The sequence below is a fragment of the Gigantopelta aegis genome, chromosome 14 (assembly GCF_016097555.1).
Source record: "Gigantopelta aegis isolate Gae_Host chromosome 14, Gae_host_genome, whole genome shotgun sequence".
NCBI lineage: Eukaryota > Metazoa > Mollusca > Gastropoda > Neomphalida > Peltospiridae > Gigantopelta > Gigantopelta aegis.
The window spans coordinates 31,187,068-31,201,819 of record NC_054712.1 but is presented as its reverse complement, the minus strand read 5'-3'; the positions used below and the strand labels follow the sequence as shown (position 1 = coordinate 31,201,819).

The 14,752-nt window shown below is 42.0% G+C and overlaps 2 protein-coding genes across 2 annotated transcripts in view; one reads left to right on the top strand and one right to left on the bottom strand.

Moving 5' to 3' along the window:
• The window catches only part of LOC121388104 (angiopoietin-related protein 7-like), a 39,929-nt gene extending 35,549 nt beyond the window's left edge, over positions 1–4,380 (bottom strand). Inside the window, exon 1 of the mRNA XM_041519323.1 lies at positions 3,055–4,380. Within this exon, the coding sequence (XP_041375257.1) occupies positions 3,055–3,712 (658 nt within the window). The 5' untranslated portion in view covers positions 3,713–4,380. The remainder of the gene's footprint in view (positions 1–3,054) is intronic.
• LOC121388103 (protein disulfide-isomerase TMX3-like) overlaps positions 1–14,752 on the top strand; it is a 122,795-nt gene that overhangs the window by 85,983 nt on the left and 22,060 nt on the right. The window lies entirely within an intron of this gene.

The window sequence follows — 14,752 nt, the reverse complement described above, 5'->3', positions numbered from 1 at the left end:
GGTGCATACCTATCTGGCCACACCACTGGTTAAGTGCTAGTTTTTTGTTGACAGGTGACAGTGTCATGCCCCGGGTGTGGTACGTTACTGTACTTGTGTCAAGTCAATCTGACTCAGTCAGATGGAGATTATTTGCATTCCATTCAAAGGTGAAGTGGTCAATGCAAATAGTCTGCTTGTCTTGTGCTGGATACAGGATTAGGTAACTGGCCTGCATTCCTTTTAATGTTACATTCATCATGTGTACCCGAGGCCGGCTCGTAGACTACAACTGCTTTTCATTTTCACTGTCTGGTGGTTCTTTTTTCAGTTTTTGTCTCTTTACTTTTATTTCAACATTTAATTAGTATGAAAAACTAATTCTCTATATATATATATATATATATATATATATATAGAGAGAGAGAGAGAGAGAGAGAGAGAGAGAGAGAGAGAGAGAGAGAGAGAGAGAGAGAGAGAGAGAGAGAGAGAGAGAGAGAGAGAGAGAGAGAGAGAGAGAGAGAGAGCTAGATCAAATTTATATCCCTTTGATAATAATTGATACCGAGTTTATTCTATTTTTACCCCAGCTATATGGGGTTTTTTTTAAAGCCTTTATTTTCGATATAGCCTACTTCAGCTACATCCATGTATTTAGAAACGACGTAAACTACTTTACTGTTCTGTTTATTGCTTTGTAGTTATATATATATATTCTGTCAAAATAAATCTATAATGTACTGCATTAAACTACCATTTTATTATTACAAGTTTAACACTGAAACCAGAAAGATGTAAATGCAAACGCTTTAAACTATGTGGTGTCATTGTGTGTGCTTTGCTAAATCGTGGTAACATCATATTTAGTACCGACGAGGTGATTGGTTTGTTGGCGTCAAATAGTCCAATAGTACTAGTAGGGTACATTAAACCAGTGCATGATAATGCATGATGATTTTTATTTTCTCCATTATGAGGGCCTGCTGGGGTAATAAATTATATATATTAACTTACTGAGCAATTAACAGCATGATCTTATTTCATGTCGGTTGTTTTGCAGGTGTTGAGTTCCTTTCAGATTTCGTCACCATTTCCAATATTTCCAACAATAACCCATGCATGTGCAATTCACTTTAGCCCTACCCTCCTAAAATAAGTGATTTCATTAAAAATATATATATATATCTATTGCTGTCTATGGGTCATTTGTTGCCATGCCAACAAGACTTGTATGTACACCTGCGTGTAACATTTTGATAAGATTTAGTTTTAAATGCTTGACGTCAAACTACATTTGTGCCAACCGCGATGACGTCATATATTATCAATGAAGGCAATTTTAGAAATGTGATTTACTAAATTAATTTTAGTTTAGAAGTGTTATGGGATAAATAGGGCCAAATTTACAATGCCTGTTTTTGACTTACACATGAAACTTCTTACATTTCTACATTTACAATGCTTAAACACCTGTGTTTAAAAAACAAAAATAGACCATAAATGTGGCTATACAATTTGTTGCTCTTGTTAGTCCGCTACCAGTCTAACCGGAGAGGTCTACAGGTTTTGTCTCTCTCCTTCTGTCTGTCTATATGTCTGCTGTCTGTCTTTCTGTCTGTCTGCCTTTCTGTCTGTTGTCCATCCATATGTCCCCCATGTCGTTTCCCTGACTTTCTTTCCGCAATGCCTCAAGATATTACATTAAAATTTTGTGTATAGCTTTATCATGTACTGTTACAGATCAGCTTTTATCTTTCATGGTGATTTGTCCATTTTTTTACAAAGTTATGGCCCTTGAACTTACGAGATATGTTTGACCCGGTAGGGGATATGTGTTGCTTTAGCAGTACTCTCAGAATGTGTAAAATATCAACTTGGTCTAGTTAATTGGTATTGGTCTAAACAGAGCCTTGACAATTACCAATTAATACAGACTCGGTTAATATTTTCCGTATTAAAAAAAGCACAAAACAGACTGCAAATTTATCATTATTTCATGCTTCCACAAATCTCATATTGTATGAATGAAGTATAAGATTATCAGACAGAATCACAAAATATCTATATTAAATCATATTTATGATTCTGGCGGAATCCTTTAAAAAAATGTTTTTGCCGAATTCAGTGCCTGCCATATGTAATGCTTTGACTATATGTGCTTACCATTATAGATGTGTGAGTGGTCATGTTTGACATCCAATAGCTGATGATTAATAAAGCAATGTGCTCTAGTGGCGTCATTAAACAAAAACAAACTTTTAACTTGTAATAAATCCCATACATGTTGTAAATTAATAACAATTCTGTGCTTCCGCAATTTTGGCAAATGCCACATTTTGGGTTGGAAGTGTAAAATTATGAGACGGAAACCCAAAATATTTATATTAAACCATGTTTATAATTCTGGCAGAATCCAAAAATAAATTCGCCAAACTCAATGCCTGCCATACATGTATAGTCCATCCTACAGAGAATGCCTTTTTTCATACTACAAGTTATTTATTTCTGAGCTGAATGTTTTCTATATTGCATACAAAATAGTATTTTTTTGTTATTTCCAAAACACTTTTACTTTTCTTCTTACATCAAAACAAACTGAAATTATTTACAAAAAACACATTTTTGTAGGACATTGAGACAGACTGTAGATGTATTGCTTTGACTACCTGTACCGGCCTCGGTGGTGTCATGGTTAGGCCATCGGTCTACAGGCTGGTAGGTACTGGGTTCGGATCCCAGTTGAGGTATGTGATTTTTAATCCAGATACCGACTCTAAACCCTGAGTGAGTGTTCCGCAAGGCTCAGTGGGTAGGTGTAAACCACTTGCACTGACCAGTGATCCATAACTGGTTCAACAAAGGCCATGGTTTGTGCTATCCTGCCTGTGGGAAGCGCAAATAAAAGATCCCTTGCTGCCTGTCGTAAAAGAGTAGCCTATATGGCGACAGCAGGTTTCCTCTAAAAAACAGTGTCAGAATGACCATGTTTGACGTCTGATGATCAGATAAAAAATCAGTGTGCTCTAGTGACGTCATTAAATAAAACAAACTTTACTTTTTACTGTCCGTACTCACCGTTGTAGACATGTGAATGATCAGTGATCCCCGGGCAGGACCTGATCCGCGTCGCGTCCTCCACCGCGATCCTCTTCTTTCTGGACGTCGTCGCGGCCAAGTGTCCCGCCGGCCGCTTGTTGAGGACGTTGTTGACCTCGACGATGTCCAGGATCACGTTGGTCAGCTTGTGGTTGAGGCCACGGCTGATCTTACGTTGGTTGCGCAGTCTCGTCTCCATGTACATCATCGCCCGGTAGATCTTGGAGAAGTTCGACTTGTACGCACTGAGGAGGTCCTCCGTGTGTTTGAGGATGTAGTTGTGTTTGGAGAGCGTCGAGTTGATCTGACGATTCTTGAGCATCTCGTCGAACAGACGTGACTCCATGTCCTTCATCTTGTCCGAGAGGTTGTCAATGTTCTTGCTTGTTATTTTTATCATCGGGTCCTGCGGAGGCCGGAAGTATTGGTTCCCCGTGTACGCATCCGACTGTATAGGCTGAGGCACCGATGGACATTTCGATTCATCGAATTCGTTCACGACAAAGGTGTAGTGGCACTTGGAGCCCCGAATGTAGGCGGGGCGGTTACTGCGGGATTTTCGGGCTCCGTCGGAAAAGTGAAACACCAGACACATTACAGTGGCCAGTCCAAAGTACTTTCTTAATTGATACATCATTTTTTTTTTTTTTTTTTCGCACTTTAAATTTAATATCACTTAGTATTTTTGACTTTCAAATTTTAATTACTTTAAACTACATGTAATATCTTAGACTAATTCTGATTCGTAGCTATTTAATATTGAATTTTGAATTCTAATTTGATATTCCTACTGGTTCATTTACTATATGTAGGAAAAATCTTTTACACACTAAAAGTGACTGTTACAGTAATTATTATATATTCACGATATAAACTCAGTACTAAAAATTAAAGAAAATGTTTTATTTTCTTAGATAAATAAAAGATATTTTAAGCTCTGTAAAATAAAAAAAATGTAAAATATTTCATAATATTACCATTTCCTAATTTTAAATCTGTCAATACTTTTAATTAAAAAAAATATTTTGCAGTAAATATGTCCCTATGTGTTTATAAATATGTCCCCAGCAATATTCCTTTCTTCTCAAACACTGTCTTACAGTTTCGTTTCTCCTTTGCATCACCCTCACTTTCTCTTGTTCCTCTGCCTTGCTTAATGTTTGGTCCTCATTTCAAACACCTCACCAGTCCGAACCATGGCTCAGCATAATTTGCCTGTATTTCACTCCTCACCTCTCCTTCCTTTCTTTTTATCACAGTCAGAGCAGTGAGCACTCCGTCAGTCTCTTATAACATACTTGCTTCCTCGGTTGGCTGACTCAGAACTTGCTGTGTCAGCTAAATATGTGTGTGTGTGTGCCAGTCTTTTTTTCTCTCTTCTGGATTTAGTTTTTTTTAACTCTCAGACCCAAAATAAAAAAATTTGCAGTAAACGTGTGACTTTAATTGCTAAACTGTTCAAGACATTTTTTTATTTTTTTTTCACATTCTCTAAGAATGTATGTAAAAGAAAGCTATTCTTTCCCTCCCTTACACTGGTTGGCCAATGAAAAATTTATTTTCCAGATCAAGAGGGACTTTTGGTGTTCTTTTTCTGTTTTCTTCCTTCATATGGTAAATATAAACATACACCAACTGTCCTGCCTCTTGGCCCATCCTGTTAATCACCAGTTATTAGCATTTTCCCTCCTTGTTTTACAACTCTTGTTTATTTCTATTGTGAGATCACTGTTACAGTTGTCATTGATTGACAAATTCACCACAAATGATAAACCAATCCAGACACAGTGGGCGGGGATAATTGACAGGTTCACCCCACACAGATGAACTGACTCAGACAGAATGGGCGGAGCCTGTTGACACCTTCATTGAGCAGTGGATATGTGATATTGTTGTGAAATGTAGCAAGTATTCAAGTGGAAAGTGGTTGATATTGAAACAGGCTGTAAGTCATATTTTTGTACATTGATGGTGGGACTGCAGTTTGCACCTGTTTCTGATGACTCATCTACTTCCCCCCCCCACCCCCACCCCCTATATGCAATACAGTGTACTTTGTTTTAGCATATATAGTCACACATGTTGACCTGTCTACATATAAAGGGAGTACCCCAAAAAAGAGGATTTTTGAAACAGGTGGTTATTAAAGTTTTGTTTGACAACGCCACTAGAGCACATTTGGTAATGTTGAGGTATAGTCTTAGAGAGGAAACCTGCTACATTTTTCCATTAATAGCAAGGCTCTTTCCACAGATAGGATAGCACATACCATGGCCTTCGATATACCAGTCTGGTGTACTGGCTGGAACAAGAAATAACACAATGGGCCCACGAATGGGGATCTATCAGTAAGAAAGGTGGCTGCATAACACAGGTCACTGGCATAGGAAGTGTGTGTGGGGGGGGGGGGCAAGGGGAGGGGGGCATGTCATTGGTTTTATCAGTGGTAAATGCAGGAATTTACAAGGGGGTCAGAGGTCAAATGCATAAATGGTAATATCTAAAAAAAATGGAATTCTAGTGACCTTTTTTTTTGGCAGGAGGGGTTGATGATTCTGATAAGGGGCTATTCACAGTTACACAATATAATGGAATTATTTTTTTGAAAAAACTTATATTAAATTAAATTAAATCAAACAAGACAACTTTGTTCTAATTATATGTTTATGAAAATGCTTGCATTAGTTTGGAATTAGCAAAACAAAAGTAAAACTCAAAATGCCAGACTTATTTATTTTTTATTTACCTGTTTATGTTACATGATTGTGACAGAAAAATTGTGCAAGGAAGTTTTACATACGGTTATTTTAGAGAAAATGTTTTATTTAACAACATACTCAACACATTTTATTTAAGGTTATATGGTGTCAGACATATGGTTAAGGACTACACAGATATTGAGAGAGGAAACCCACTGTCGCCACTTCATGGGCTACTCTTTTTCGATTAGCAGCAAGGAATCTTTTACATGCACAATCCCAAAGACAGGACAGTACATACCACGGCCTTTGTAACACCAGTTGTGGAGCACTGGTTGGAATGAGAAATAGCTCAATGGGTCCACCGACGGAGATCAATCCTAGACCGACCGCACATCAAGCAAACGCTTTACCACTGGGCTACGTCCCACCCCTTAATATTAGAGGAGTAGCATTAATGTTATATGTTACATGGGGGTGGGTGGGGGTAGCATTAATGTTATGATATGTTACAGGGTGGGTGGGGGTAGCATTAATGTTATGATATGTTACATGGGGGTGGGTGGGGGTAGCATTAATGTTATGATATGTTACATGGGGGTGGGTGGGGGTAGCATTAATGTTATGATATGTTACAGGGTGGGTGGGGGTAGCATTAATGTTATGATATGTTACATGGGGGTGGGTGGGGGTAGCATTAATGTTATGATATGTTACATGGGGGTGGGTGGGGGTAGCATTAATGTTATGATATGTTACATGGGGGTGGGTGGGGGCAGCATTAATGTTATGATATGTTACATGGGGGTGGGTGGGGGCAGCATTAATGTTATGATATGTTACATGGGGGTGGGTGGGGGCAGCATTATGTTATGATATGTTACATGGGGGTGGGTGGGGGCAGCATTAATGTTATGATATGTTACATGGGGGTGGGTGGGGCCAGCATTAATGTTATGATATGTTACATGGGGGTGGGTGGGGCCAGCATTAATGTTATGATATGTTACATGGGGGTGGGTGGGGGCAGCATTAATGTTATGATATGTTACATGGGGGTGGGTGGGGGCAGCATTAATGTTATGATATGTTACATGGGGGTGGGTGGGGGCAGCATTAATGTTATATGTTACATGGGGGTGGGTGGGGGTAGCATTAATGTTATGATATGTTACATGGGGGTGGGTGGGGGCAGCATTAATGTTATGATATGTTACATGGGTAACATTAATGTTATGATATGTTACATGGGGGTGGGTGGGGGCAGCATTAATGTTATGATATGTTACATGGGGGTGGGTGGGGGCAGCATTAATGTTATGATATGTTACATGGGTAACATTAATGTTATGATATGTTACATGGGGGTGGTGGGGGCAGCATTAATGTTATAATATGTTACATGGGTAACATTAATGTTATGATATGTTACATGGGGGTGGGTGGGGGCAGCATTAATGTTATGATATGTTACATGGGGGTGGGTGGGGGTAGCATTAATGTTATGATATGTTACATGGGGGTGGGTGGGGGTAGCATTAATGTTATGATATGTTACATGGGGGTGGGTGGGGGCAGCATTAATGTTATGATATGTTACATGGGGGTGGGTGGGGGCAGCATTAATGTTATGATATGTTACATGGGGGTGGGTGGGGGTAGCATTAATGTTATGATATGTTACATGGGTAACATTAATGTTATGATATGTTACATGGGGGGGTGGGGGGGGGTAGCATTAATGTTATGATATGTTACATGGGGGTGGGTGGGGGTAGCATTAATGTTATGATATGTTACATGGGGGTGGGTGGGGGCAGCATTAATGTTATGATATGTTACATGGGGGTGGGTGGGGGCAGCATTAATGTTATGATATGTTACATGGGGGTGGGTGGGGGCAGCATTAATGTTATGATATGTTACATGGGGGTGGGTGGGGGCAGCATTAATGTTATGATATGTTACATGGGGGTGGGTGGGGGCAGCATTAATGTTATGATATGTTACATGGGGGTGGGTGGGGCCAGCATTAATGTTATGATATGTTACATGGGGGTGGGTGGGGCCAGCATTAATGTTATGATATGTTACATGGGGGTGGGTGGGGGCAGCATTAATGTTATGATATGTTACATGGGGGTGGGTGGGGGCAGCATTAATGTTATATATGTTATATGGGGGTGGGTGGGGGTAGCATTAATGTTATGATATGTTACATGGGGGTGGGTGGGGGCAGCATTAATGTTATGATATGTTACATGGGTAACATTAATGTTATGATATGTTACATGGGGGTGGGTGGGGGCAGCATTAATGTTATGATATGTTACATGGGGGGGGTGGGGGCAGCATTAATGTTATGATATGTTACATGGGTAACATTAATGTTATGATATGTTATATGGGGGTGGGTGGGGGCAGCATTAATGTTATAATATGTTACATGGGTAACATTAATGTTATGATATGTTACATGGGGGTGGGTGGGGGCAGCATTAATGTTATGATATGTTACATGGGGGTGGGTGGGGGTAGCATTAATGTTATGATATGTTACATGGGGGTGGGTGGGGGTAGCATTAATGTTATGATATGTTACATGGGGGTGGGTGGGGGCAGCATTAATGTTATGATATGTTACATGGGGGTGGGTGGGGGCAGCATTAATGTTATGATATGTTACATGGGGGTGGGTGGGGGTAGCATTAATGTTATGATATGTTACATGGGTAACATTAATGTTATAATATGTTACATGGGGGTGGGTGGGGGTAACATTAATGTTATAATATGTTACATGGTGGGTGGGGGTAACATTAATGTTATAATATGTTAAATGGGGGTGGGTGGGGGTAGCATTAATGTTATAATATGTTACATGGTGGGTGGGGGTAACATTAATGTTATAATATGTTAAATGGGGGTGGGTGGGGGTAGCATTAATGTTATAATATGTTCCATGGTGGGTGGGGGTAACATTAATGTTATAATATGTTACATGGGTAACATTAATGTTATAATATGTTACATTGGGGTGGGTGGAGATAACATTAATGTTATAATATGTTACATGGGGGTGGGTGGGGGCAGCATTAATGTTATAATATGTTACATGGGGGTAGGTGGGGGCAGCATTAATGTTATAATATGTTACATGGGGGTGGGTGGGGGCAACATTAATGTTATGATATGTTACATGGGGGTGGGTGGGGGCAACATTAATGTTATAATATGTTACATGGGGGTGGGTGGGGGCAGCATTAATGTTATAATATGTTACATGGGGGTGGGTGGGGTAGCATTAATGTTATAATATGTTACATGGGGGTGGGTGGGGGTAACAACAAATACCACATTTTATGTTATGTAAATGTTTCTCAGGCAGCACTACACATTGTACTTTAGACAAACACTCAGAATAGATGTATGTTAAATCTGATGCCTTATAACTACGATTTTAGCATGATTTCATGCCTCCGTGAATCCCAGATTCTGGGTCAGAACAGTAAGATCATAATGGTCAACGATAGTCACTTTTTGGACCCTTGTTTTGGATTCGTACACAATAAATAAAACATATCCAATGGTAAATTTTTGATATGATATATTTGACAAAAGGTATTTCTTATTTCTTTCATCTTATAAAATTTGAACTTAATATTTTGTGCAGAATTATGAAAAAATAAAAACATACCGACTTGTAAACAGTGTTGTCTGCTGGTTATAGAATTTTGACAGGGGTCAAGGTTAGTAGACCCGTTTTTATTTTAATATAGCTAATTTTGAATTTGAATGATATCAGTATTGCAATGAAGTCACTTTGCATCTCTTTACAATAACCATAAACTGGGTACATGATGTTTCCCTTTTTAGAATGTTGAAAAAATTCCAATGCAAAATTGCTATTGAATTTTTTTTTTTTTTACATTACTAATGCACCTGAATGTGTTTGAAGAAAATCTTGTGAATAAAAAATTGTACCTTTTTACGAAATATGGATTTCAAGTGAAAATACGGTAAGATATGCTATATTTATTGTGTACGAAGCCAAAACAAGGGTGCGAAGAATGACTGGCATCAACCTTAGATGGAATCCAATGATATCTCTATCACATCCATGTAAAAAGGCTTTTAACAATTCTAGCAGAATCCTTTAAAAAAAAAACCAACCCAAATTCAATGCCTGCATATTGCCGTAATTTAAAATGTGCTGAGGTTTTCAAACACATATTAATTTTGTTTGGTTGACATTTCTGTGTGTTCCCACCATTACCAGTGTGTCATGTGGTTAAGTCGTTTACAGTGCTCTCTGTCAAAGCAATTAAAAAGTCCAATAATCACTTGTGGTTGTTTTCCTTTCTCCCTAAACAGTTCCTAAATGTGTCGGGTGAAGATCTCTCAAGATAGTTAGGACTTGAAAGAAAAAGAAAGGAATCTTTTTTCATAATGACACATTTAAACTATGGCTACTTGGTGTCTAAAATAGGCTTAGCTACATTTATGGTTTATGCAAAAAGTCTCTTTTAAAAAAAAAACGGGCAACACATTTCATTTTATGAATATAACACTTAGGACTATGTAAATGGAAAGGTTAAAATATTTGTTTTGTTTAATGACACCACTAGAGCACATTGATTTATTCTTCATCGTCTATTGGATGTTATATGTATTTGTAGATTCCGACATGCATGTACATATAGTCTTACAGGAAAGATGCTGTAATTTTCCATTAGAAGCAAGGGATCTTGTATATGCACTTCCCCACAGGCAGGACAGCATATACCATGGCTTTTGATATATACACAGGTTGAAATTGGAAACAAATATAAGACAATTGGTCCACTGAGGTGATTCGATCCTACGACACAGATACCTCAGACGATTATGTAAATGATGTCTGAAATTTAATGTTTGAATACAAAATGAGTTAAAGTAGACTTAAAGTGCAATTGATGAGTGTATAAAAATAATCATTGGAACAAATTGTTGGAGGCCTGCAATATAGGCAGAAAGAGGGACAGGAAGTAGCCCAGTGGTAAAGCACTTGTTTGATGCACAGTCAGTCTGGGATCGATCCCTGTCGGCGGGCCGATTGGGCTATGTCTTGCTCCAGCCAGTGCACCATGACTGTTATATCAAAGGCTGTGATACGGGCAACGGGCAACTCATTTTACGTGCCCCTATCCACGAAGGTTCAGGCACGCCCACCACGGATTTAGCCTCTGACTTACCCAGTGACTAACTCCGGAGCAGGAGGAAGGCTGTGATATGTGCTATCCTGTCTATGGGATGGTTCATATAAAAGATCCCTTGCTACTAATGGAAAAATGTAGCGGGTTTCCTTTATTAATTATCAAATGTTTGACATCCAGTTGCCAATGGTTAATAAATCAATGTGCTCTAGCAGTGTCGTTAAAACAAACTTCTTTTTTTATAGGCAGAAAGCCGTGTGTGTCTGTGTGCACACCATGTGTGAGTAAACTCTAACACCTAAGTGGTGCACTTCTGACAAACACTGTTTATACATAGGCTGCTCACAGCTCTGTGAACCTTGATTGGCACAATAAGCCAATGTTTATTTACAAAATGCATGTACATCTGGCATGCACTGAGGCAATTCATGCAGTGTCTGGCCCCATTGCAAACTGCTCAGCATTTATTGAGTCAGTCAGGTCAGTCAGGCAGGCAGATGGGTAGGAAGGAAGGCAGGCAGTCTGTCAGACAGGCAGATGGGTAGGAAGGAAGGCAGTCAGTATGTCAGACAGGCAGATGGGTAGGAAGGAAGGCAGGCAGTCTGTCAGACAGACAGATGTGTAGGAAGGAAGGCAGTCAGTCAGTCTGTCAGGCAGACAGATGGGTAGGAAGGAAGGCAGTCAGTCAGTCTGTCAGGCAGATAGATGGGTAGGAAGGAAGGCAGTCAGTCTGACAGACAGGCAGATGGGTAGGAAGGAAGGCAGTCAGTCTGTCAGACAGGCAGATGGGTAGGAAAGAAGGCAGTCAGTCAGTCTGTCAGGCAGACAGATGGGTAGGAAGGAAGGCAGTCAGTCAGTCTGTCAGGCAGACAGATGGGTAGGAAGGAAGGCAGTCAGTCTGACAGACAGGCAGATGGGTAGGAAGGAAGGCAGTCAGTCTGTCAGACAGGCAGATGGGTAGGAAGGAAGGCAGTCTGTCAGACAGGCAGATGAGTAGGAAGGAAGGCAGGCAGTCTGTCAGACAGGCAGTTGGGCAGGAAGGAAGGCAGTCTGTCAGACAGGCAGATGGGTAGGAAGGAAGGCAGTCAGTCAGTCTGTCAGACAGACAGATGGGTAGGAAGGCAGTCAGTCAGTCTGTCAGACAGACAGATGGGTAGGAAGGAAGGCAGTCAGTCAGTCAGACAGGCAGACAGATGGGTAGGAAGGTGGTCAGACAGGCAGATGGGTAGGAAGGAAGGCAGTCAGTCTGTCTGTCAGACAGACAGATGGGTAGGAAGGAAGGCAGTCAGTCTGTCAGACAGGCAAATGGGTAGGAAGGAAGGCAGTCAGTCTGTCAGGCAGGCAGATGGGTAGGAAGGAAGGCAGTCAGTCTGTCTGTCAGACAGGCAGATGGGTAGGAAGGAAGGTAGTCAGTCTGTCAGACAGGCAGATGGGTAGGAAAGAAGGCAGTCAGTCAGTCTGTCAGGCAGACAGATGGGTAGGAAGGAAGGCAGTCAGTCAGTCTGTCAGGCAGACAGATGGGTAGGAAGGAAGGCAGTCAGTCTGACAGACAGGCAGATGGGTAGGAAGGAAGGCAGGCAGTCTGTCAGATAGGCAGATGGGTAGGAAGGAAGGTAGTCAGTCTGTCAGGCAGGCAGATGGGTAGGAAGGAAGGCAGTCAGTCTGTCAGACAGGCAGATGGGTAGGAAGGAAGGTAGTCAGTATGTCCAGACAGATGGGTAGGAAGGAAGGCAGTCAGTCAGTCTGTCAGGCAGACAGATGGGTAGGAAGGAAGGCAGGCAGTCAGTCTGTCAGACAGGCAGATGGGTAGGAAGGAAGGCAGTCAGTCAGTCTGTCAGGCAGACAGATGGGTAGGAAGGAAGGAAGGAAGGCAGTCAGTCTGTCAGACAGGCAGATGGGTAGGAAGGAAGGCAGTCAGTCTGTCAGACAGGCAGATGGGTAGGAAAGAAGGCTGTCAGTCAGTTTGTCAGACAGGCAGATGGGTAGGAAGGAAGGCAGTCAGTCTGTCAGACAGGCAGATGGGTAGGAAAGAAGGCTGTCAGTCAGTTTGTCAGACAGGCAGATGGGTAGGAAGGAAGGCAGTCAGTCTGTCAGACAGGCAGATGGGTAGGAAAGAAGGCAGTCAGTCAGTCTGTCAGGCAGACAGATGGGTAGGAAGGAAGGCAGTCAGTCAGTCTGTCAGGCAGACAGATGGGTAGGAAAGAAGGCAGTCAGTCTGACAGACAGGCAGATGGGTAGGAAGGAAGGCAGTCAGTCTGTCAGACAGGCAGATGGGTAGGAAGGAAGGCAGTCTGTCAGACAGGCAGATGAGTAGGAAGGAAGGCAGGCAGTTGGGCAGGAAGGAAGGCAGTCTGTCAGACAGGCAGATGGGTAGGAAGGAAGGCAGTCAGTCAGTCTGTCAGACAGACAGATGGGTAGGAAGGCAGTCAGTCAGTCTGTCAGACAGACAGATGGGTAGGAAGGAAGGCAGGCAGTCAGTCAGACAGGCAGACAGATGGGTAGGAAGGTGGTCAGACAGGCAGATGGGTAGGAAGGAAGGAAGGAAGGCAGTCTGTCAGACAGGCAGATGGGTAGGAAGGAAGGTAGTCAGTCTGTCAGACAGGCAGATGGGTAGGAAGGAAGGCAGTCAGTCTGACAGACAGACAGATGGGTAGGAAGGAAGGTAGTCAGTCTGTCAGTCTGTCAGGCAGATGGGTAGGAAGGCAGTCAGTCTGTCACACAGGCAGGCAGGTAGTTACAGGGTTGGCTGGTTGATCAGGCAGGCAGGTGGTTACAGGGTTGGCTGGTTGATCAGGCAGGCAGGCAGGTGGTTATAGAGTTGGCAGGCAGGCAGCGTGTTAGAGGTTTCGTTGATTGATCAGGCAGGCAGGTGGTTACAGGGTTGGCTGGTTGATCAGGCAGGCAGGTGGTTATAGGGTTGGCTGGTTGATCAGGCAGGAAGCGTGTTACAGGTTTCGTTGGTTGATCAGGCAGGCAGGCAGTTATAGGGTTGGCTGGTTGATCAGGCAGGTGGTTATAGAGTTGGCTGGTTGATCAGGCAGGCGGTTATAGAGTTGGCTGGTTGATCAGGCAGGTGGTTATAGAGTTGGCTGGTTGATCAGGCAGGCAGGTGGTTATAGAGTTGGCTGGTTGATCAGGCAGGTGGTTATAGAGTTGGCTGGTTGATCAGGCAGGCAGGTGGTTATAGAGTTGGCTGGTTGATCAGGCAGGTGGTTATAGAGTTGGCTAGTTGATCAGGCAGGTGGTTATAGAGTTGGCTGGTTGATCAGGCAGGAAGCGTGTTACAGGTTTCGTTGGTTGATCAGGCAGGCAGGCAGTTATAGGGTTGGCTGGTTGATCAGGCAGGTGGTTATAGAGTTGGCTGGTTGATCAGGCAGGCGGTTATAGAGTTGGCTGGTTGATCAGGCAGGTGGTTATAGAGTTGGCTGGTTGATCAGGCAGGCGGTTATAGAGTTGGCTGGTTGATCAGGCAGGTGGTTATAGAGTTGGCTGGTTGATCAGGCAGGTGGTTATAGAGTTGGCTGGTTGATCAGGCAGGCGGTTATAGGGTTGGCGGGTAGATCAGTGAGGCAGCAACACAGTCTATCAGTCTATCAGTCAACCAGGAAGGCAGAAAGGCAGGATCAATTTGATTCTCATACAAACATTCCTTTTTTCTAATTCATTTTTCATTCGGTCCTATATTTTGTTTGTTCATTCATGTCCAACTGTCCATTAAGTACAGAACCATTCAGTTTGTTAATCCTTTCATGTCTGTTTATCCATCCATCCATCCATCCATCC